Source organism: Passer domesticus, chromosome 1 (assembly GCF_036417665.1).
Source record: "Passer domesticus isolate bPasDom1 chromosome 1, bPasDom1.hap1, whole genome shotgun sequence".
Lineage (NCBI taxonomy): Eukaryota > Metazoa > Chordata > Aves > Passeriformes > Passeridae > Passer > Passer domesticus.
This window is the reverse complement of record NC_087474.1, coordinates 119,216,127-119,241,652: the sequence shown is the minus strand read 5'-3', so window position 1 is coordinate 119,241,652 and position 25,526 is coordinate 119,216,127. Positions and strand designations below refer to the sequence as shown.

Here is a 25,526-nt window from a genome sequence, read left to right as displayed (position 1 = left end):
AATTTATGTTATGCATTAACCATCTTTGCATGATGTGGTTGCACAATTCCCCTCCTCCCCTGCGCACATCCCTCAGCCTTGTCCTAGGAAGTTGCTAGTCCAAAGCAGCTTTTTTAGAAAGCTCCAGAGTTTTGGGCCCTCAGAAAAACTTCTGTTTGGGACCTGTTTCCTGGGAAATGGGAGGCTTGGGAGAAGCATAGCCTAATTCTGCTGCTCTACCTTTTGCAGCCAAAGACTTGATGGTGCAGTGCTGGCAGCTTGGGATAGCTGTCCTAATCCATAGGCAGCTCAACTGGTGGCAGTAATTTAGGAGAAAGCAAATGGGAATCCTTAATCTGTGGATTATCCGGGGTATTAGACAGGATGATCCTGAGGCATATAAAATTCTTCAATACATTTTTTCTTCATGGAACAATAGATTGCTTTTCCTACCCAAGATATTTCATTTATCTGAAAAACTCAGCTTCATATTCCTGCAACAGTCTCTTAAAAGTTTCATCTAGACCTAAGGGCTACTTGTTGCGAAATATACAAGTGCAGAGCAATAGGCCTAAGCAAATTTTGAAAGAGCAGCCACAGAATTGCGTGCGTGCTCTGGTGCTTTCAGAAAATTCCAGACGCTTTTAGTCCCCTAGTTCAGTGCTGATGCAGCTAAGAAATCAACTAACCAGATCTAAAGAATTATTTTATTTTATTTTATTTTATTTTATTTTATTTTATTTTATTTTATTTTATTTTATTTATTTTATTTTATTTATTTTTTATTTACTATTTTATTTCCTTTTTCAAATGAAACAAATTTATTTCCTCTGGTGTGAGTCTGTTTTCCTTGCGAAAAGCAGCTAGAGTAACCAAGAGGCAAAGAGAAAAACAGCCCTTGCCTATAAATTAGTTTTCACTGGCTCCTTTGTTCCCCAGGGGCCATAGACTTGATTGTGGGTTAGGAAGCAACAGAGCAATTTGGGATTATGCATGGATAAAACAGAGTTATCCTCATGAGCTTATATGTCATCATACATTACAGTCTTGTGGATATGAATGTGGACTGGGATTGTGGAGGCGAAGTTCAGCAGATCTGGCAAACAATTTACAGTGTAAAATGGTCATCTTTATTGAAGAATGTCAACACATAGACAGGAGAATTAGGGCAAATAAACCCTGGTGATTTACAGGTTACCGCAGCAGGCACTGCTGAAGGAGGCAGCAGACTGGGCTTTATCTGCTTCCCAACACACTGGGGTATCTGCTAAGCAGACAGAGAGTATTTTTGGTTTGCTGCTCTCCATCTAACAGACCCCTCCCTGGTGTAACTCACTGGGCAGCTAACAATTCTGAGTGCACAGCTGGGGATATCTTGGATGTCAGTGACACACTCTGGGACAGCAGCTGCAGTGCAGATGGGAAGGGGTGCCACCACACCCAGCTGCACCACTGGCCACTCCAGATGTTGCCACGTCCTGAGGAGGTGGCCCCAAGCACTGCATCAGAACACAAACCTGCTGCTCTAAGTGTGAGCTCTTCCTTGCAACTCCATGCTCTTTTAGATTAGCAACCAGTTGCAATTACCAACAACTACAAGGAAAGATCTCTTAAAAGCATAATTGGAAAAACAGATTTTGTGCTCATCTGCAACAGAAGAACGTGTGACTGTGTATGGTAAAGCCATTCAAACGTGCCTGTTCCAATGTTTTCTTCCTTCTAAGGCCAGAGAAACAGTGGTTAAGAAAAATATTACACTATTGCAGATAGTTTAGGTTCCTGAGAACCTGTACCTTCTAAGTTTGTACCAGGCACCTTGTCAGGCCCTCATGTCTTCTGCTTATGGTGATTTTCATTGCTGTCAAGTACATACAGGGGCAGGTGTTTTACACATAGAGAACTTCATTTTCAGGTTGTGAAACTGCTAAAGATACAGAGAATTAAGAAAGGAAGGAAGAAGAAACTGCTTGGGAAAGCAGGTACTGCTCAGTACCAAGTTCAAAGCGCTGTGGAAGGTGGTGGAGGGAGTTCTCCTGGGAAGTGGTGGAAGAGACAAAGACTAATTGCTGCACCACAGGGACACACTCTTCTTCCCTTCCCTACAAAAATATGCTGTTTGGGCTCCATGGAACAGGACATCCAAAACCAAAAAAAGCCACAAATACGATGCTCCATAAATTCCTTTTAAAAATCTTTTTAATGAAGAAATAATTCCATTCCAAAATATAGACACACAATTAAATAGTTTAATCACTTCAAAATATAACATGTCCCCAGTAGGTTCCAACACACACACACAAAACAATACTTAACAGCAATACAAAAACCCCATACAATAGCAGTTCTGTTACAATACCAATGAATATCGTGACATTTTTAGTGTCTCTGTATCTGTCTCAAGTGGTGTCAAGTACAGTGTTTTAAAAATGCGTTGCAGTTAGTAGCCTCAAGATGTAACTCTTCGTAATTTTTTTTTGTTTTTGGTTCAAAGGTAAAAATGCCCTTTATTCTTCAGGACACTGTGGAGTGCTTGTTGTTCACAGCTCCGTCTGCTGAATTGAACCAATGTGATTACAGCAACCCGAGGCTGCAATATTTACAAGGTCTATCTACAGAAATTGCCAAGAACCAATAAGAATGGGAGAAGGTGACGACTGAAAGTAAAGGCAGACACATTTATGATAAATTATGATGCAACAATTTGGCTCATGCATATAAGAAAATACATATTATATCACAACAAAGGCCACACACCTTTTTATGCAGTTTAGTTAACATTACTACTTACAGACAACCCATTCTCCACCTTCGCTTTGGACATTCAAGGACCCTATACATCTTCACATCCCTGTCTCCTGATTCCAAACCACTGGTTTTCCTCCAGTGACAGTAAAACCACCCGGAGTTTTGATGGTTGTGGTGGGCCATTGGTAAATAACAAAAGGGCCATACGAGGGACCTCTTCTGTAACTGTGTTTGTTTTAATGACCGCACACCACAACCAAAATAATATTCAACAAACAGACAAAGACCAGCTGGGTGAAAATGCAGCCAGCTTAACAGTTGGAAAAATGCTTAAAATAGACATTTGCAGAGCTAAGTAAGAGGTGCTTCATCTCAGAGCTCCAGGGCATAAGGGACCCAGAACTCCTAAGGGATCATCTTGTTGACACCAGCCTAAAAGAAAGGTGCTTGATCGGTCAACTTCAGTTCTTACTCCTAGTTCAGAAGCTCTTGCAATGGATTTAGTCTAGTGCATCTATTTTAAGCACGGTGATAATGAGCACACAGACATTAAGGTGATGAGAGGGATCTATTACTTTGGGTACAATTAAACATGACATGTGTTGAATTAATCAGCCATTGCACATAGCTGTGTTCTAGCTTGTTTTCTCCCTGTTCAGGAAATGCTTGCCTGGAATCCTGAGCTGACAGCAATGTCTACAGGTTCACTGGAGTAGCTTAAAACATGGAGTGCTAGGCACTAGTGGAGGCTAACTCATTCCTGAGAGGAGGTTGGAGGAGGGGACAGTGGAAGATATGGTGCCTGCCTTGCCAGGATGGCACATACCCAGGAGCAAAGACCAGTGACTGCAGAAATGAAAAGCTTACATGAAGATATCTGGATCCCTTAGTATGCATTTGGATGTCTGAGAGCAAGCCCAGGTACGCAAGGATATACAGACAAGAGATCTGCATACACAATAAAATGATATGAAAGTGAAACATGGCAGCAGCTCTTTCATACAGATACTCATTCCCTAACACATAGTGCCCAGGGAAACAGCCACGAGCCTGGAGAATGCATGCAAACAAGTGGACTTACTGGGTCGAGCTACATAGCAATCTCATGTAAACACGGCAGCACACATCCACGTCACCATGAAAGCAAGGACAGACAAGCCACGTTAACCTGCTTTAGATGGGTATCTCATCACTTGCTGTAGGCAAACTGTGCTGGTGTGAAATATCTGTATGAAACACCACTGTTTTCAGGGCTGTTAGACAGTGTCACTTCAGGTCAGCCAGGTACTGGAAGCCCAGTATTGTGTTAGGGCAGTAAAGTTACCTTGGGCACAAGGTGGCCCCGAGCTAACACTGCGCAGCTCAGGAAGGCCAGGCAGCCAGCATGGAACTCCTCCTGCTGTCCCTGCCCGGCTGCTGCTCCAGCTGTCCCTGGCCTGGCTCTGGTTCCTCTGCATGGCAGTGCCATGTGCCACAGAGGTGTCACCTTTGTTTCGGCACAGGGTGCTCTGGGCAGCACGTTGATGCCAGTTTGTGTCAATGCCCGCTCAGGAGTAGCTGTAGGTTTGTAGTCACAGCAGAGCAAACACTTTTTAGCCAGCAGCCTCACTGTCTAACCCTGTCTAATGGCCACGTCAGTCCCCTTTCTCCTGAAATGCCTTGATATTGGAAAAATACTAAACTGGATGAAACTCCAATTCTCTAACTGTACGCCTGTCCTTTTGCAAGAATCCACTGCTCTTCTTGTGCTTTTCACTGATCGCTATTTCTCCATCCAGCTCTGAAAGAGTCTCACCATACATTTCCAAGAGGGCATGCAGAACATCTGGTGGCTGGCTAAGGCAGTACACATTCGGAAATCAAAAGGAAACAGTTGCAAGCGCACTTTAAGCCTGTACATTTAAAGCTGAAGGCCTCGAAAATAACATAATGGAAGGGGGCGGGGAGGAAGAGGAGGGGCAGAAAGATGGAAAGAGCTGGTTTGTTGAACACATGCTTACTAAAGCTAAAACATCAATGAAACAATACCATGGAGGATTATACGTAACATCAGTCAGTTCAGGGATCTTATGGCACCTGTGGTTTATAAACAGCTTTAGCAACGAGTATTTCAAAACATAGTTCACAGTTTTAAGAAGATCTGTGCTGATTTAAAAACTAGATTCTATATCATTTGAATGTCACCTTTTGTATATGATATCTATTTGGAAAAAAAATATTTACACTAACTTCTATGGCTGATTTGTTAGATTATTTTGAAAGAAACATTCCTAAGTTACACATTAGCCCTAAATTAGAGAAGTTTATTATTATTATTAATTATATTATTATTATTTTAGTACATTTTGTATAAGCCTTAATTTAAAGACTTGCAAACAAATTGCAAATATAGTCTGGTACTTTGTTTTTTGGGCTACTAGATATATACACTCAGGAGTATCATCGTTCAGTGTTAAATGCATAATTGTTGCTTTTTATTTCTCCCGTGGAAAAAAAAATGTACAGTGTATAGTAAACCGATCTACTAAAATCTCGAAGTATTCAGAAATCAAATTTCTAACTATAAACAGTATTGTCATTGTAAACTGAACAGGTTCAATATCATGTGCAAAGGGTTTACGTGAGTTATTAACAGCGCCGCCGTGTGTGACAGCAGCACGCGCGTCAGTCTGTTTGCTTCGCCAGTAATGAGCCATGTTACAGAAGATGTAGCTAATATAAGTTAGCTTTAAACAGAAGTCTTGTTGTCAAAAAACACACATCTACAAACTACAACTCTTAGAACAAAAGTACTGTGCTACAGTCCTCAGAACTTAGTTATGTGATTTTTTTGTCAAGAGACGCTGCACCTCTTGGTTCCATTCTTCTGTGAAGTTCGCAGCTGAGTTTTCTTCATCGTCTGTCCGAAAGAAGCTCTCCTCATCATCAGTTCTTACGTAGCTTTCATTGTCTGTTTGACTGCAGCTTCCCTGTTGAGAAACGTTTATGGAAGGTTTTTAAAGAATTTATGCAAGGTTTATTTTTTAAAGAGTGCTGGTTTAACATGCTGCACCCATGCAAGCAGAGCAATAAAGCCTCTGACTGCTGTTTCATTGAGAGAAAAAGGGAGCTGGCCAGTTCCTGTGGTTATCCCTCAAGGAGTTAAAAAAACGAAAAAAGCCATTCTACCTTAGGTGAGCCATAGGTATTTGAGCTGTAAATAAAAACTTACCGGCCATGTGGGAAGTCGGAAACTTCCCTTATCATTGGCAAGATGGCTGTTGCCTGCTCTGCTGTGGGACCTTGGGGTAACTCAGATTTGTAGTGTTCCCGTTTTCCCTTCCACTTTCCCCTTCCAGCTCGCTCTATAAATATACTATTGAAAGTGAAACCATGGTTTTCACCATCCTCCTTGAGCAGTGTTCAGCCACTTGATTTACAGGCACTCACCATCATGAGCCTCCCCCCACAGGTAAATGTATGTTTCACTGTGTCTAAGAAAACCTCCAGTTACTTGAAAGAATGATTCTGGGTGCTACAGCTCATGAACAGCCTAGTCCACTGGTGCACAGTTTCTGCTGGTGCTCCTCTGTATGCTGAAGCATCAGAGAGTATGTTAAATTCCTACGGAAGAGGCATCAAAGTTTTAGCTGGTAATGGAAAATGCTTGATAGGTTACTTCTGCTCCTTCTCAGAGCTATGTCAGGATCTACAGTCAGGTAATACTGCAGACTTCTGCTTCTAGCACATTTCTTGTAAAGGCACTGTTTACACCTTTGACCCTTCCTAAGTTAAGGAACTCATTCCTTTTTCTTTAGAACTACCTCAGAGAGAAAACCAATCTGCATTGCATGAGATGTGATAATCAAAGCATAATATACCACTCCCCACATAGGAATTCTTTTCTACTTCTTTCAGGCATAAAACTGGCCTAAAAGATGGGAGATGAAATGCAAATTACTTTGGCAAAAATAGTTAAATTACATCTGATGAATGAAGAAAGGTCAGGTAGTTTAGTTTGCTGCTTCCCCTTCCTGAGACCATTTGATTGTATTAATTATTCAAGCACAAACACTTCCACCCCATTCCTTAATACCTAAGAATGCCAAATGGTATGATGATCTTAATTTAGTGTCTCCTTGTGTCAGATGGTTACAAAAGACAGGCACTAACATTTTGTTGATAAATGCAAAGGAAACCTACAGTGCAAGTCTAATGAGAATTTAATAAAAAATTTCTGAGGTACACATTAAATGATATCTTTTAAAAATCAGACATGCACCTATACTTAAATCTGCAAACTAATTTGTATCTTAGCAAAGGAATGCTTTGCTCTTCAAATCTCAGACAAAAAATACAAATCAAAGGCATGGAAGAGGTCAGTTCTCAGCTGCCTGAGACTGTCTTTTACGGAATCAGCTTCAGGGTTATGTAAATAATAGAATCCTTTAAGCTGGAGAAGATCATTCAGTCCAGCCATTAACCCAGCACTGCCAAACCTCACCACTAAACCATATCCCCAAGTGCCACATCCACATGCCTTTCAAATATCTCCAGGGATGGTGACTCAACCAGACTTGGGTAGCCTGTTCCAATGCTTGGCAACCCTTTGGTGACAAAATTTCTCCTAATATACAAAAATATAGGAACATCTCATATTTCGTGATGGTACCATAATAAACCACAAGAGTAAAATAAGAGTGGCTTGTGAAACCTGGGATACATTAAGACACATTGACAGTAATGTTAAGTATTTGGGTTTGCTTCATATTTTCTGGATAAATTACTTTGGTGGACTGTGGGAAGTGTTATTCTAAATTCTCCCCAGGCTTCTCTCTGTTCCACAGCCAGCACTGGGATAGAGATATTTTCCTACAAGAGATAATGAGTACTAATGAATCTCAGAGCCTTAAACTCACTGCAAAGTTTTCAGAGTGCCAAAATTATGTTCAAGTTAAGACTCTTATGATTTGTCATGATATAAAACTATTTTAGACCTCTTCTGTTACTTAATCCACAGGTTCTTTTCTATTACTTGTCATTCAGTGATTTTTCAAAAACCATCCCTATCACTTGTGTAATTTTAGAATTGAATTCACAAATTTAAGCTCCTTCTTCCCTGGTAACTCGGTCACAGTTTTTTACAGTGTTTTTTACGCCTACATGCTAAGAAGAGGAGGATTCAGGGGGAAAAATAAACCAAAAAGAAAACCAAAACATAGCTGAGTGAAGGCAGCAGACATTTTTGAAAATTACTGTGCTGTTATCCTCCTGTTATTTTCAAATGGAATGGTCCAGATAATACTAGCTTTTATGTATTTGCTCAAGAAAAACCAAAAAAGACTGGACTAGACTACCATACTCTCCCTTGGCCTATGGGTTTTATCACCTGACATCTGATGTATTCCTAATCTCTGCTGGGAAACATGAAAACAGAGGTTTGAAAAAAGTGGCAAGAGATGAGAAAAATGTGAAAATGTTACTCAACATGAAGTCTGTCCTGGAAAAACAGTCAAGCTGAATACATGATATTTTTAAAGAATACATTCATATAAAAAATTTGAGAGGATTTGGGGTGTTTGCATTTGAAAAATCTACCTGTTTCAATAAAAACAGTTCAGTCACTTTTGCAATGGAAAATGTCTCCCAAAGACACCCAAAGCCTCAGATTCCACAACAGTTGATGCTATAATTTTGAGAGAGTGAGAGTGTTTGGAGTGGGAATGGAAATGAATCTTAAACTGAAATTATTATGTTTTTGTCAAGACAGGGAAAATCACAGTTAAAATCTGAGAACAAAACCTGCAAGAAAGCTCTGTACTCCCTCTCAGTGGATGCCTTAGGTCTGATTTCTATTAGCTTTTCACACCTTCTCTCGTGTTATAATAATGCATATAAACAAATTAGGCATGACCAATTCAAATGTGTGCCAGCACTAAGAAAGCATAGCTTTAGAAAAGTCTAGGAAATTGTAGGTCATGTGAGGACACATCCACTGCACGAGTCAACAGCAACTAATTAAAAATGACAACTTCTCAACCAGTTTCTGAAATGCAGGATTTCTGCTGCCATTGGCCACCCTTGGCAAAAAACCAAATGCTATCAAGGGGATAAAGGTAAAAGAACACCAGAATTGCAGTTTCACCTAGTGTCAAGATCTGCTTAGTACCTGGTGAAAACAAGCTCAAATTCACTCTGTTTCTTTATAAAAATAATAAAAAAACCCCATATTTAACATAAAGAGTAAATTGAAAACATAATTAAATTATGTTTTATATATTACTGGAATCACTTGTTCTCTTGGTAATTTGTTATACTAAATGCTATTTCAAATCAATTCCGGAAAATTGTACATGGACCTTTAAAGATGCAAATGCAAACAGATTGCAAAAATCATCAATCAAATAACATCACCTTCAGATGAATTAGGAAATGAACAAAATTCTGTGGCTGGCCATCAGCAGCAATATCACTCACAAGGAGCTACAGTACACTGATCTAATTTCCTGCACCTTTTGCCTTTTTTTTTTTTTTAATAAGCACAAATGTAATACTGGTGTGATAAAGTCTGCTGGCTTTCTACTTCCTATGGCCATCTAGGGCCATATCAGCTGTATTTGTATCACTATTGACTGAATAAGGGCTTAGAAATAAAACTCTTTATGCAGCTTCTAAGCTTCAAGCAAGAGCCCAATTAAAATGCAAAATCACTTTAGATATCATGACTGGTATAAACCATTTTGAAGTTACTTTTCCAGTGCTGTGAAATGTAAGTACCAAGTAAAATACACAAGGTATGACAGACTTCCATATTCCCAACAGAGTGAATCTTGAGAAGATTCACTTACCATGTGAAGATACATTTATCAAAATGTAACATAACGCATTTTGTTCTTGTGGATATAGGTGAAGTGCCACGTCCACCAGTTTTGGATGCCAATTTCTGTAGGGCTGGGCTTTTATAGCTCCTGGGAATGTCACACTCTTTGGTACTGACCAGAGGGCTCCCCTGGGAGCTAAAAAGAATTTCACTAAGAAAATCTTTCTTTTTGACAAGGCTTCAAAAATCACCCAGGAGATGAGATAGTATCTTGGTCTCAGATATCTGCTAATTTGAGACAGGACACGTATTCTCAAGAAAGCCAGGCTTCCAGAGCAGTATGTTTCCCCACATCACTATGTTAGCACTGCTTCCCAACAAAAAAGGAAACCTTATATATAATACCCTGAGTTTTGCAATTCTAATTAAAAGGGGTTTTTTGACTTATTATTGAAAATTGTAATTATATTCAGTTATATACAAAATTTCCACTACATACATAGTTATACACACACATTGTGTAGTTGAAATATCTACTTTCCTTTTCACATGGCCTGATCTAAAACTGACAAGTGCACCAAAACAGAGTAAGGAAACTTATTTTTCCGGCTGTAAATGTTTAGGGAACTCTACATGGCTCATGTTTTTAACAAGACTACTGAGAAAATGAATGTAACCTGAGGAGCAATGTTAGGAGAATTTTTATGAGCAGTTATTTGGTGTTTATAGTACTCTGGGTATTGCAGTTTATTTGCTTTTCACATCCAGTTATTCTGCTTCAGCTGCAAGAGACACTGAGACAGATGCCTAGGAAATATCCTTTAGCAGCTGCTTTCACAAGGTACACATTTTAACAGTCAAGTTTTACCGTCATCAGAAGATGTAAACCCCTTGAATCAGGGTCAAATTTTACCATCAAAACTGCCATATAAATAAGGAGGTCTAGAATAAAACACAAGACGCCAAATCTAACAATATGAGTTCCTGTTAGAGCTGGCATAGGCTAGGTCACTGGTTTTACCCATGTGAACATGACCCTGCTCCCAAGCTTCAGTGTCCATTTGACTGTTGACCACTGCTTGCTTTTAGCTCTGGCTTTGAGGAAGAGGCTCAGTCTGCAGACCAAAATCAGATCCCTGTTCTGATTCCTCCTCCCTTTTCATCCCCATTAGCCCATGGTTCAGTGTCTCAGCAGGATGGACAGCACTATCTCACTGCCATCTTCACAGCAGGGCATTGCACTCTCCTAGAGAGCCAGAAATACAGAATCCCTGGCTTCAAATGAGGCAAGACGAAATGTGTGGTCTCCCATTTCCTGGGCAAATGTTCAAGAGTTACAGGCTACTTCATAAAAATACATGTTATCTGTCTTCCTGAGGAAAAACACAATTGCTGAACTTGGCAGTAACCTCAGTGCTGCAACTGTGAGGTTGGCACGTGTAAGGAACATGACCTCAATACAGTGATGCCTTGTTGGGGCTACCTAAAAACAGACATCAGACAAAATTAAGGGAATAAAAAGCTGTTATATTTATTGAAGGGCCTTCAGGTAGATTTCAGGCAGATTAAGCCCCCCAGGTGCTACACCCAAAAAATGGACGACAGGTCATGAGTTTTCACACTTTTATAGGTTTGGTCCATTTGCAAATTGGGAGTTAATCTTCCAGTTACAGCTTCAAGTAATGAAGTCATTTACCCCAAGTTTGCTCAGCCTCAACTTTTGCTTCCATCTCTTGGGGCCTGAGACAGTAAGGTATCCTTGATTCCCAGGCCTAGAGAGGAATTGTTTTGTCTGACCAAAATGATACAGTGACTTTGTGGACATTTGAACTTCTTGATTCCTTTTACTGTATTTCCAATCAGTAGTTTGCAGCCTGTGTATCATGCTGTGTATCTTCAAAATGGGAAGACAATAGCTAACACTCTATATGGAGTTTAGAGTTACACACTAAAGAACTGCAGGATTACAAATATATGAAAAATATAGAAGCTAAAATCTTAAGCCATCAATAGGACAGCAGGAAACTTATAGATCTTGCCATATTTCTGAACTGCCAGCTTCTATCCAGTAGCTGAGTGCCTTCCACTTTTTGAGGCTTTTTAAACTTCCACAACACATCTGAGGACATCTCTGTGGTTAAGCAGCTGGTGGATTTCTTCCTTCAGTGTTTGCGTAAGTCTTGTTTCACTCACTGGAGTAGATGTTCTGATCTCATCAGAAATTATTTATTTCAGTTATCCTAGGAAGACTAAAGCATTGAATGGAATTAAACTCAGGTCTCTTGAAATGTAATCTGATTCCTTATCTCCTGGACAAGGCTTCTCTGTACTGGTTAATGTACTTGTCATCATCCCCAGGGATGAAAAGCCCACGTTCTCACTCTGATGGTCAATAAAGGAAAAACATAAAAAGTATGATGGCTTAACAGGAATCCTTGGGACTAAGACTACAGATCTATAAGTTAGAACTGATAACTGATTCAGAGAGATTCCGAGGCACCCTAACACAGATTAAAAGGAGAAAGAAACAGCATTGTCACATACATTCACATGCCACAAGATGCATTGCAACTGAAATGTATATTATGAGGATTAATTCCAAACTTTCTTCTAAATTATAATAATACTTACTTGAGAGGAGAGAGAAGAATATTGCACTCAACTTTGCAAACTGACCTGTAGATAACAAAGGACAGAAAACAGGAAGATGACAAATTAAGCCCGTGAGCAGCCAGGCAGTGTATTATTCTGAAAAAAGCCATGCACAAGCCTAGAAATAAAGGGAGCAATTAGGGACCCAGAAAATAAACCCAGTTAAAACTGTCTTACACAACATATCAGCAAAAGACTGTACCAAGAACAAAAGTGGAAACAGATGTGGGAGGACACACTCTGTTAGCATTTACACTTGTGCATTAAATGTGTTTGGGTTTTTTTCTGATAGATACTTGTTATTTACAACATGCTTAAAAAAAAAAAAGAAGAGAGAAAGAAAGCTCCTCTAAGGTTTCATGTCCCTGATTTCCCTATGTATCTTGGCTTTTTTACACTAATTTAGAGTTCAGCACAAAAATCTTTCTCGGACACAAGGTGACACAAAATAACAAGAGTGGGATTGGGCCAACCATCTTTCATGCTACACTACATCTACATGTTTTTCTAAATGTGCTGATTTTACACAAAGTGAGATTTAATAACACAAAAATTGTTATTACCAGATTGTTATTAAACCAGATTGTTACAGAGGTGACCATTCTGCACCCTTAGTAGGAGTTCCTTCTTGCAGACTTTTTCAGCTGACAATTGCATTACGATAGCTACAGCTTCTGGCTTTCTTTGGCAATCCAGATGAATGCAGTGTATATGTGAGTACAAACAGTAAAACAGCTTGTAATAAATTCCAATGGTTTGATGCAAATGAGAATAGTTGACCTGGCCTCTGTTCAACAGGATACCCTAAACAGAAATTTTCCAATTTTCCTTTGTTTTTCCAAGTAGTAAGCTGTGGCTTTTTTAGAATACTCAGTGATAATAGTAGAAAAAGGGATAGAAGAGTCAAATACCAAAAATAAACAGCAAATTTCAGAGAACAACCAATGCCAAAGCACATGTCTTGGGGTCAATATATGATTATATATGTCTCCAACCAGCTGCTAATCATCTTAGTAGTCCCTATTAAATTAATACCTTTTCTTGCTTCCTTTAAACCCATTCCTTAATTTAAATGGCATCACCCATACTGGGGAGGACTTCTCATGCATTGCCATTACACACTTTGGGGCTGTGGTAGCAACAAAAAATAGATTCTACTTACAAGTCACTACTGTCAAATCACTGCCTGATAGGAAGTTGACAATCTCATAGACAGTAAAGTACATAATGAAACTTCTTCTCAAAAAAATGCTGTTAAGCAGAACTTGTCTAGAATGAGGACTTTCTGTTGCCTCAGTGAATATAATTTTTGACAAAGAAAAAGCTTTTCCTTTTTTTTGGGTAGGGGAGGGTGTGTGTGTGTGTTGGGTTTTTTGTCTGTTTTTGTCCCTTGGTGGAAAGAAATAATGTAAAACAATGGGGAATAAATTTCACTTGTGTGTAGTCTTGGCTCACCTAAGTTCAGGAGTTTTATTCTGATGTTAATAGGGAGAAGATTTCCTCCCTTTCTCCTGGGAACGTTGGTGGAATACAGCAGAAAAACTATTTTGACTACAGCAAGAGTAACACCCAGTGCCATCAAGTGACATGCATAACTTCTCCTGCCCTTATTTGCAGTGCACATACATACTGAATTTTATGCACGTACAAAATCCTGTTGTAACTAGTGAAACTCAAGTAACACTACTGCCATATATTGCACTTCCATATTGTAATCAAAATACAGTCAAACTGCTCTGTTGTTCTTTCTGAAGAACAGGAAATTTTTACCAGGAAGAATAACATTTATTATTTGATACCTGACAGCTGTGACTATTTAGGCACCCTTTCTCTAAACTGACAACTACGTTTCACTACATCAGCAGTAGCTGTTCATCCTGTTCAGAAGTTTGAAGGCTGTGATTTTTGACAATTCCTCTCTTGGATAAAAAGTTCTGACAATTCCCCCTACGTCACCTGCTGTTGCCTTAGTAAATGATCTATAACAATCCTGCTCCTTTTGTTATGTCATTAAAGACCTCTGCAATGAAATGAATTTTGGCAACCTACTATGGGCATGTAGCAGGTCTACATCAACAACAACAACATCAAGATGTTCACATCAACCTTAAAGCTACCTCAAATTTTGACAAGACTCAATGAGCTTTTACAAGACTAACATATCCTAGCAGCTTTACAGGAAAGAAGACCAAAAGAGCAGCCAATCTTCATTACAACACAAACCTGTCATTGTCTCCAAGGTGACCAGCACTGAACAGTAGAGGAAAATTACCAGAAAAGAAGGCTAGATTTTATTAGTTCCTAGAAATCAACAGTATAAAGAATTGCTGCCCATAAAGTGATTCTGAACCACATTTGCAAACATCTGGTCTCTCAGAACGTGTCTAATTTGGTTTTTATACCCCATTTAATATGTTCTTTAGGAGCGAGGTCCAAAGTTGAGCCAATTGCCATGTGGAAACAAAGTTATTTTTGCTTGCTTCAGCTCTGCTCCCAAATAACTGAACTAGGTTTTCTCTCCTACTGACACTACTTCTAAATTTATAAGAAGCAATGTATTTTAAATTCAGATATTCCAAGTCAGAATAACTGAAAACATGGCAATAATCTGCAACATCAGATCAGAACACCAGGTAGAAGTGGAGACCATGATGTAAATATGGGCATCTTCAGAATTTCAGCTCCCCCTGACATATTTGCTTTGCTCAGACTCTTAAACAAACACCCTTTGAGAGCTTCCTCAGGGAGGTGTTTAATAACAAATCCCCAGGCTTCTCTGCACCAGATGCTTGTTGAATACTTGGTTCTCTGAGATACAATTAATTCCAGACCCTTTTCTGTACCTCCAGATTCTGACAATAACAGCAACACACAGACTACACCTGAGCTTCAGCTCACACTGGAGAAACCCTTACGAATGTTTTTTGCTATTGGAGAAAAAAAAAAAAGATATGAGAATAGCAGAACATCTTGACACCACCAACCAGCATCTATGGTAGTGGAGACTGAGCTCTAAGTGACTTGGTAGGCATGGGCAGAGAACAATCTCAGAGGCAGTTCTGTCCCACCTGGTTCCCTGGTACCCTTATGGACCACTGCTGTGTGCCTCAGGCAGTCTGGTCTTCTTGAATATCCACAAAGGCTGAAGGCATGTGTGTCTGTGTAAGGGTGGCAGCAGTTTTTGGAATGTGGCTCCTCTGATAACCCAGAAGAGATCACACCCCAGAGCCCAGGATTGGTTAGATGGCCCTGGGCACCTAAGGGCCATCAAACTTTCTCACTTATGGAGAAACATGGGCAGTTGGTGTCCTTCTCCCACCTGGTACGCCTCATCCTGCAGCTTCTGCTTCAGGTACTCCTCCATTTTCAGTTCATTCTCCAGCTGGCGGACAGAGTCATTCTCGTAGTTTTCATCATCTGCTCTGACATAAGGGTCTCCATCTTCTGTAACCCTAAAGACAATTATTAATAAATAGACTCCTCAGATGAATGACATTCAGAGTCAATAAAACTTCCCTTTATTGTAATCTATGAGGACTGTGGGATACTTTTAGTCTAACCACATGCTCCACTAGTTAGTATTTTCCTGGCAGTGGAGAACATTTCTGTTATTTTCCTTTCTCATGAAGTACACCAAAGGGCATATTCTGCTGAAGGCACTCCCCTAAGGAAATGAGTAACAAAAGTACTCAATAACTTCATACAAAGAGGATAAACTAAAAATAACTAGAAAGATGCCTACTGCCTCTGAAAAAAAGGTTCAAAAGGTTCAAAAAGTCAATCTGTTTGTTCATCAATTGATTGCATTCTGTCTTTTCCATTTACACATTTCTCCTTTTCCAAGTGAGCCCCAACAGGTCCCTTAGTCTGGATAAACAGGGAATAGGACTGCAGGGCATGTTTAGGAAAACTGCTGTCCCAGAGCCTCCATGCTGCCTGAGTGTTCCAGGCTGGATGTGAGACAGCTCACTCCTGAGGCTTTATTGTTTACAGAGCCCACTACTATGTAACCATGAAGCAGTCCTCACTTGGATTTATGCTTTTTTTTCCCCAAAACAACTGAGAGGGAGAGGAAATACTGTGTGCTGCACACTGTTTTCAGAGGAAGAAGAATGAGATCAGGAAGGGGTGTCAGGCAGGTACCCACATGTCACTGCGGATGGAGCCGGTGGCAGCAGCGCTGTGGATGTACCCTGGCTTCCGGGCGTGGATTTGCGCCAGGAAAGCCTTCTCAGACGTGGGGGATGGAACCAGATCATCAAAATGAGCCCGGCCAAACTCAGAATCCACATTGCTCTCTGTCTCGCTGCCCACTTCTGTGAAGCAAAATGTCCCATTTAACTTCCACAAAAGTACACGTGCCTATTTCTTTAAGCACTTCTTTGCCTTTCCAACCAAGAATGCCACCTTCTCATAGTGATTAAAAGCATATTATTTTACTTATATTGGCAAAGCTTATAGTTTTCTTCTTGGACCAAATATTGAACTTTTGCTTATCTCAGTTATTAGGTAGGATATTTTAATGGTAGATAATACTACAGACTGCATTTTACAACAGGTCCTGTATGATCTATGCTAAATCTAATTTCTAAAGAGTGAAATTCCACTCCATGTGGAATCACAGACAAATTTTTCACTGTATCCAGCTGCATCTCTACATCCATCTCTTTAGAACTGCTGAGTTCCAGAAGCTGTTACTTAAGGATTTTTTTTAACAAAAGCATAAAAAGCTTTGAAGACATGTATCTTCCTACCACCCACTTTTTTCATACAAACGTGAAATTGTCACTGTGGTGACTATTCCCCCTTGTAAGCCTCACTCACCAGAATTTAGTTCTTTTACCAAAGAAGACATGGTGTTGGTGATTGAATCTGCTGCCACCAGCAAATCATTTCTTAAGTTTCGTCTTGCACCTGAAGCAAGAGATGGACAAAGCACATGTTACTATTATTCACACAACATATGTCTTACTGTTGAAAGCAGTTTTGACCCCGCTGAAAGCTGTCACTGTGATAATTCAGGGTACCAAAGTCCTTGTGAGGGGCACGTGCAGAGGAGTTCTCTGCAGAATGGCCTCATTTACTTATGCTGTATGCAAAAGCAGAAGCCTATCCTCATGCTTCATTTAATCACAATGCCAGATATGTGGAGATTATTCATTGCCATCAAGCTTGCATTTGTGTGGTGACACCAGCAGACCAGGCCTGGAAGATTAAATCCAGCGTGAACTCATTTACAGTGCCTGTGGGGGAGGAGGGAAGAAATGAAGTGTTTTCTCTAAGTTCCCACAGCTCAGTTTAATGACACCATTATTGCCAGATATTTGCCAGATAATTATGGCAAATGTTGAAGAAACACACTTGACCTCATCCCTCATCAAGACTATATGGATTTCTCTTCTCTGCTCCCTCTCAGCCTCTCCTGTAGCTCAAGGACTTTCTTGTATATTCTATAATTTACTTTCTCTGTCTCTCTCCCCACCCAGGCCCCCCTTGTTTTTTTTTAATAAAGGAAGCTCTACTGCCTCTCTAAACAGCCCCAGGCTGCTTTTAAACTCTTTCTAATAATGCATCTAGAAGTGTTTCCCTGCTGAACCTGGCAATATTCCCATAACCATCAATCATGAGAGATTCTTGTGAGCTGCAGAATACTCCTTCCTTAGGAGGGGTCTGTGGGTAACGTGTGCTTAACTCCCTCAAATCCCAAACACAGATACTATTGTTGAATAGCTGAATAATCAATATATTCCACAGAATCACTAGTCTTCCAAATGGAATAATTACAGGAACTAGCTACTGTAGATTTTTTAAAACTGCTGAATGCAAACCAATACATTTAAAAAATTTTCTCAGATCCTGAAGAGGTTTTTTTTTTAATGTATCCATTAGCAAATAGTTACTGGAATGTAAATTACTGTAGTTAAACTCTCTTACACACACACAGACAACCACTCCCTCTCTAAAGTCTTCCCAAATTTATGCCTCTGAACTATTGGAAATGCTGTGAAAGAGAAACGGAAAAAATGAAGAGAAAATATTCTTTAACCATGGCTTGTCTGCATTATGTGTATATAGACAGATCTCTGTTGGTGCAGCAGAGAATGGAGCCATAAAATCTCAGCCCAACCCCCCTCACAAAGTCATATGTCAAGATGTGACAGAATGCTGGCTTCAAGTTCTTTGGGTTTGACCTTCCTATCTAGAGCTTACAGTAAATAATGACACAAACCTAGGTATTTATCAAATGCAGCAGTTTTAAAATGTGATCACATAACTTCTTATATTGCTTTTCGTCTTAAACAGAACATGTTTTTACACTTAAAATGCATTTGCCTGAGGGAGACTTAGCATTGTTTATGGATATTTTATTGTGGCCACTATATTATTTATCTTACTCTTAACTCTAGAAGAAGCTGTCCCATAACAGCATAAGAGCTAGGGCTCCATATTTTTGCCTGTCTTGATTTTTCTCATAGCAGAGAAAAAGGAAAACATATTGCCTGCTTTTCTTTTGCCACAGAAAATGAGATTAGCAGCAACACGTTCTGTTGGGACCAGGAATTACGCCTATGTTCAATACTTGAATTGACCAGTGCTTTAGGAGAAAGTTCTTGACTGCATTACAGACTCAACCTTGTCCAAAAATACACACAGACACAATTCACAGGAAAATCAAGGGGAAGGGTGCATGAGAGGGCTAAACTGGGTTCCTGAGAAGAAGCACGCTCCCACTGTAGCAGAGGAACTTCTGAGCTTACATTTAAACTTATGTTTAATTTGTGCTGGGCAAAGGGGGAAAAAAACTTATTGAGATCGTGGAATTGCAAATATTTGAGAGAGAGCAGATTGAAAAAATAAGGAATATTTCCTCAATTATATAACACGGACTACTCACTTTCTGTGTTATTCAACACAATAATTTAATTTGTGGCATGAGAAACTCAAAACACTTTAAAATTTATTCTTACTTGAAAAAAGAGTGAGAAGGCGATGACAGTTTTCTGGAAATGCAAGGAAAGGGTTCACCTAGACTTTCAGACTTGATACCTTTCTAGTCTAACTGGACCCTTCTCAGGCCCAAAGCAAAAAGACAAGGGACAACAGTCACAAGTTGCATCTAGGGATGCTCCAATCAGATAGAAGGACAAGGAATTTACACAATAAGGATGGTGAAACACTACAACAGAAAAAATGAGTGACAGGAGCTATTAAGTTCTGTTTTGTCGGGCCAGGGTTTTATGAGCCTTTAAAAGGGAACTTAATACACTAAGGATAGCTTGGCTATTACCTTTGGAGGCAAATAATGAGCAGGATGGCTTCTGCTGCAGTGTTAGAAACAAAAAGGTTTAATAAAAGGAAAAACAATAAACAGAAAATCCGATCCAGGTACAGAGGTCTGCTCCTGGTAAAACACCTTCACAAAAGCTTCGTGGCTCTTTTGTTCTCTCTTTTTCTACCTTATGGCCCAGGCGGGATCTTTTGGCTCTCATCCAATTAGGTGACCCCAAGGTTTTAGTGAAGTCTCTGGGGTCCTATAAGGTGTCTTTTCACCTGATCGTTGGGAGAAACTTCTGGGCTTCCTTCCTTTTTTGGGAGACAAAGGCTAGTTTGTCCCTCTCTCATTGGGGGCATCCCCCTACACTCCTTCAAGGAGCCATCCAGAACTCAGCTGGTAAAGGTCCTGAATGGCTTGATCTCACTTTGAAGCCCTCTTTCTTGGGGCAGAAGGACACAGTGACTTACAAAAGCCCTTTCCACCTGAACTAATTCTACGATTGTATCATTTACTTCTAGCAAAGTCTTTATTTAAAACACACTGACAATGCCTGCTGAGGTCAATAGCAATTTTTCTGTTTAACAGAGCAGTGATAACTGCTCTCACCCTCTTGCATCAAAATTCCTTCTTACCCCAAGCTCCATTAATTGGCATCATTGTCCAGTTTCTGCTTACCTGCTTGCTTTGACATCTTGCTTTAATGGCTGACAAAGTTGATTTTCAATGGCAAAATGCAGTTGTCACAGATGTATTTTGGGTTTTTTTTGTTTCATTGCATGCAACTCAGAAGCTCAAGTACACAAAGTCAGTAACCACAAGAAATAATGATTCCTCAGTCTCCAGGTGCCTCAGACAAGCTGTTAATGAGACTTACTTTGTGCAAAGGCTTCCTGCACATCTCCTCCCACCCCGGTCAGAGAGTCCTGAGGTGCGTGGGTCGGGGTGGAGCAGGCAGAGGCAGACCTGATGGGCATGGGAATAGGCCGGCTGATGGTGTGGCTGGGCGAGGAGCGTGGGGAGCATGCCCCCTGCGTCTGCAAAACAATCAAGGGGTTAAACAGGGGCTTTGCAAGAGCCTGCCTGCTGTCCTGGTCACCCATCCCTCAGCTTAAAGTCATCGTGCTCTTTGTAGATGAGTTGGGTAATGTTAATTTTGCTAGAAGAAATAAACCAAAGTCAGTTGTTAGTTGACAGCAAGGCTTCTGTGTAGAGAAGCAGTAAGTAGGAAAATATGAGTCAAGATCTGACTTCCTCTAAGCATGGGAAAATGTCAGGCAGCTAAATTAAAAAAAATTCCAAGTTAATAAAGACCACACTACAGAGCTCTCTACCCTCTCCCCTCTCACTCCCCCAGTTCACATGCATGTCTGCTAAACTGTAACCCATTCTGGCTGTGAGAAGGGGAAAGCTGCTGGCACCAGCCTGGCTTTCAGCCTGGGCAAGGGACTGGAGCAGCCCCTTCCAGCAGAGCCCTGCCCTACCCCTGCCTGCAGGACAAGTTCATGGTACATGCAACCTCTCAGTCACATAAAGTCTGACACTTGCAATAAATAACACACATTTCTGCTTTTTATTTGGAGCTAGAGAACTGTTTAAGCCACTATTAAATTATCTGCTCCACATACTCAGACACTCCCAAAACACTGTGGGGATAGGGCAATATAAATTCCTGCCATGGGTTCAGCTGCTGGAAGTGAAAATGTTTTAACACCAGTCATATAAATGTCATGCTGTTAGCACCTCACAGTTAGGATCACTTAGCTGAAATTCAAGCAGACTTAAAAAAAAATTGTAATTTTTACTAATGAAGCTAGGTGAATGATATCAAGAGACATAGCACTCTTCTCACCCTCTGTTTCAAAGTCCTGGGAATGTGCATCCATGTAAGAAAAAACTAATGCTGGAACCCACACCAAACTGCACATAAGCTTTTGAAACCCAGTGTTTAGCAGATGCCAAGGATGGAGGTGGCTTGAGTGCTTTTAAAGGGGAACTGCAACACAAGCTCCTGGTTGTTTTCAGTCAAAAGTGACTGAAGAGGTGGTGTTTCCCTTATCTTAGCTTTATTTTAAAAATACAGGAGGATTTCTTAATTCTTCCCATGGAATTTATTTTGACTTTTGTATTGGTTGCCGCTGCAGCTCTGATTATGTTTGGCAAATATATTCTGAGAAAGAGAAGTGCAAGCCATTGCAGGTTGAGTGCAGCATTGTTCTTGAGACTTTTACAAATTCCTGACCTGGACCATAAATAATGTAACAGAATATTAAGCTATTTTTTCTTTTATCCTATCACCCCTTTCTAAGAGACATTATCACCTGAAAGCCATCAAGGGTAAATTAATTTTATGAGAAATAAGCACATTACTGATGGAAGAATGGAGGATTTAATACTTATAATTTCTTTAATTATTGGTTTTGGAACATTTACATGATGGATGGAAAAGGCAAATTGAATATATAAAAGCCAGATGCTCTCCTGTTTCTAGAATCATCTATACCAGCTCCAGCAGAAATGGAGGTATTTAGTCCTCCAGTGGAAGAGCCCAGAGCAACTTGGAGATGTTCCAAGATCCTTGTGAGCCATAACCCCTGCACATCAGGCAGGGCACCCAGGACCTCCAGCTTTCTTCTTTCATGCCCTGACGGAGCACATTTCATCCTCACTCAAACACATTTGCTGAGGAATTTTTGGTTCTCAGCTCTCTGAAAGACAAGTGCCCTTTTTCCCTTGCCTTTTTCCGTAGCTCCCTTTTGCCTTTGATCTCTGTTCTGGGAACACCAACAACAGTGGGAACTTTCAGAGAAACACAAGGAAAAAAAGGACAAAATTTGCTTCCTGCCATCAAGTCATATTCAGGAATGAACTTCAGAATAGGCATTTTATTTACTAAAAATAACAGATGCCCATCAGTACTTCTAGGCTGGAATTTTCCCTTAAGAGATGTGGAAAGTGCTGCACAACCAGTGCTTACCCTCTATCTGCTCTGCAGCTATGACTGGGGTCTTGTGTTTATGATAAACACAGAATGTCTGGGAAGCACAGGAAGATGAAGCATTCAGAGTTCCTTGTCCAGGAAAAAACTCCTCACTTTTTATACTATTTGGGCAGTATGAGACAGAACTGCTGAACAGCAAGTTAAAATGGGAGGATATTAGGGAATGCCTGATTTCAGAGAGGTGAAAATTCAATCTATTTTACTCGTTTAGATCCATCTCAGCCCAGGTTTGTGGGAATGAAGCGGTATTAGGATTGGACTCCTGCTTAGTGGTTATCAGGAGAATTGTGGTTTTTAAAGGCTGGACCTAATAGTCTGAAATCTGCTATGACAGCCACTCTTAACTTCTTGGTAAGGTCAGCAGAGAAGACAAGCACTGAATTGCTCTCAAACCTTGACAGCTCTACCAGCTAAGGATTAAAGTATGCTGAAAGGGGAGCTACCACAGCCACTGTGGATATTTGGATGGCTTCAGCTTTTGTGTAGTACTTGGTTGCAGCTATCAGTGTTCTCATGCCTCCCAGGAATATTTTCAGGTATTTTATTTAATTCACCAACCCTAGGCAAATTGCTACAGCTTTTAAGTTAACTCTTGCTAGACAGGAAAATTTCCCCACTATAAAGTGTCATGCATGCTTAGCATAAAATGCTGGAAATGAAAACCGGCTTTACAGGAGGTTTAGCCCATTGCTCCCTCTGCTGGGACTGAACTGGGATGACATATGGGGAAACTGCACAGCCTCATCAAACGACAGGGATGTGAAGAACTCATTATCCTTTCTCAAGGAAGGGCAATGTAGAAATAGATAATTCATAAGCATTAGATGAATAGCCAGGCTGCTCATTCCAATTGAATTCCTCCAGAAATTAATTTAATCCTGTTTCTCTCAACAGATCATGAAATGGCATAGCATAATGGGGATCATTAAATGGAAATGGTGAGAGTAATTCTTTAGCATCATCACCTGGTATTCAGTGAGGCTATTACTCTTGGAAAGAAAAAAACCATAAAAATACCTCATAGCAGCCTGAAAATGTGCTTTCACTTACACTGTCCAGGAACATTTTATATGATAAGGTAACTCCTGTCACGCTGGAAGCTTCTCTTTTGCAAACAGATCTTCAGAATGAAAAAAGACAGCCCTTACATAGAGATGGTATTTGGTCAGATTTGATTTTTTGAGTGCAACTCTACAAAAATGAGCCAAATGCTGGTTTTATGAAGATGAGCATTACCTACAAACTCTGCATGCTGTATCACAGACAGAACACATCAGACGTGTGACTGCACTTCTGCTGATGAAAGCAGGAGGAAGTGTGTTTTGTTAAAATGAAACACTTTTATTGAACTCATAAATCAGACTGCTATCTGAAAAGTGCCTTTTTTTTAAAGCCTAATATATTTCCAAGATCCATTACAATACTGAAAAGCTCAAAACCAATTAAATCTTCCAAAATTTACTATTATTAATGTAAATCTTCCTCTGTTTTGATCTAGGCTGCAGAAAACATTTATTTCTCTGGAGACTCATGGGGCTATTAGCATCAGTGCCAACTTTTAAAGATGTGCACAATATGCCCTGACTTTTTCTGAATAAAATGACCTTTCAAATTCACTGCCCTTGTCTAATTTAAGCTCAGTTATGTTTTTCTTGAAAGTACAAAATTTCTCATTACATTTTCAAAATCTTATCTATTTAATTCATATTCTAGGTTGGTGCCACTACATTTGAGGTGTGGTTCCTATGCCTCACATGTTTTAACTTAGAGGAGTGAGGAAGATTCCTTGTAGCCGTGACTCACTTTCTAGAGTGCTAAGATGTTTCATTGTGAAAATTGCTCCAAGACACTAATGTGGGAAAGAACTGCAAAATATTAATTTTGGTCAAAATAACACACACACACACACACACTTCTCAAGCAAAGGAAGTAACACAAATCACAGGAACACAATCACACTTAGGAGTTAGTGAGGCATCCAAAGAGAAGGTAACTTGCTACCTGTTTCAATTCTTCTTCCTAAAGAAAAAGACAATCAGCACATGAGATGTAAGCAAAGAACAAAAAACAAAGCCAAATTTGGAGCACAGGGTTAAAGGTGCACTCAAGATAGTTGAAGATAGGAGATCAAGTCAAGGTCCCACCTCTGCATACTTTGAAACACCAGAATAGTGCAAAGTGTGCAGAAAGCTGCTGTCATTTTCTACCCCAAATTTTCTTTGTCCAGGCAGTTACTAACAGCCAGCAGTCTTGACTGCTGGTTGTGGCACTGTGACATTTCATGAGTAGAACAAAAAGTATCCTGCCTACTTCCAGCTCCCAAAAATCTGCTCGCTCTTCAGTGGGTTCTGCTGCTGAGGTGCCACCAATTTGTGCATTGTGGCCGAAAAGCCTGTGTCTGAGGAGGGGCAAGTGACAAACTCATCCTTTGATGCAAATGGATCTAAATGGATGCATGGTGCATCTAAATGGAGGCATGTTGCTAAATGGGTTTCAGTGAAATTCCTTCTGCTCTTATCTGAGTCATATTTGACCCAAGTTGCACAGAATTTCCATCCTATCACTTGAGCTGCCATAGACAACAACAAAACAGACTCCTGAGCTACTCAGGGAGCTTTCTTCCAATGTGAATTTGTGGCATCATCTGTCCTGAAGCACATGAGGTAAAATAAGGCTGCAAATAAAAACACATCTTCCATCTAGCCTGTCTTTAAAAATGCATATGCTTTTTGATATCTTGGTTCTTAACTGAACTCCTCTGTTGAGACATGTTTCATCTCTTTAACAAGGGCCTCCTTCTGCATCCGTGAAAATGAAACAAGTGTTGTAGGGAAAGCACCTCTGAGCTGAGAGAGGTAGGTGTGGTTGTCAAATGACTCATCCGACAGAACCAGCAACTGAATAAATTAAAGAAACTTTAACTTCAGAGCAAAGTTAAAGGAACTAGCCTAGTGATTCTATACTGTCACCTGCAGTGAATAATAGCGTACAGTACTGAGGTATTTTCTTCCTTTACAGCTAATAGTTAACTTTTTTTATGTGTCAGTTTCTTTTCTTTTTCTTACTTCTCCTAGCAG

General features: G+C 40.1%; 1 protein-coding gene across 24 annotated transcripts in view; it reads right to left on the bottom strand.

Moving 5' to 3' along the window:
* Positions 1-2,157: 2,157 nt before the first annotated feature.
* Positions 2,158-25,526, bottom strand: part of DTNA (dystrobrevin alpha) — a 233,019-nt gene continuing 209,650 nt past the window's right edge. For 17 of the 24 annotated variants that reach the window (XM_064385449.1, XM_064385378.1, XM_064385398.1 and 14 more), the window contains 5 exons: positions 20,326-20,485; positions 17,000-17,089; positions 16,323-16,491; positions 15,495-15,627; positions 2,158-5,693 (listed from right to left, as the gene is read on the bottom strand). In XM_064385449.1, coding sequence (XP_064241519.1) covers positions 5,538-5,693; positions 15,495-15,627; positions 16,323-16,491; positions 17,000-17,089; positions 20,326-20,485 — 708 coding nt within the window. In that variant the 3' untranslated portion in view covers positions 2,158-5,537. The other 7 variants (XM_064385479.1, XM_064385489.1, XM_064385505.1 and 4 more) reach the window with 3 other exon arrangements.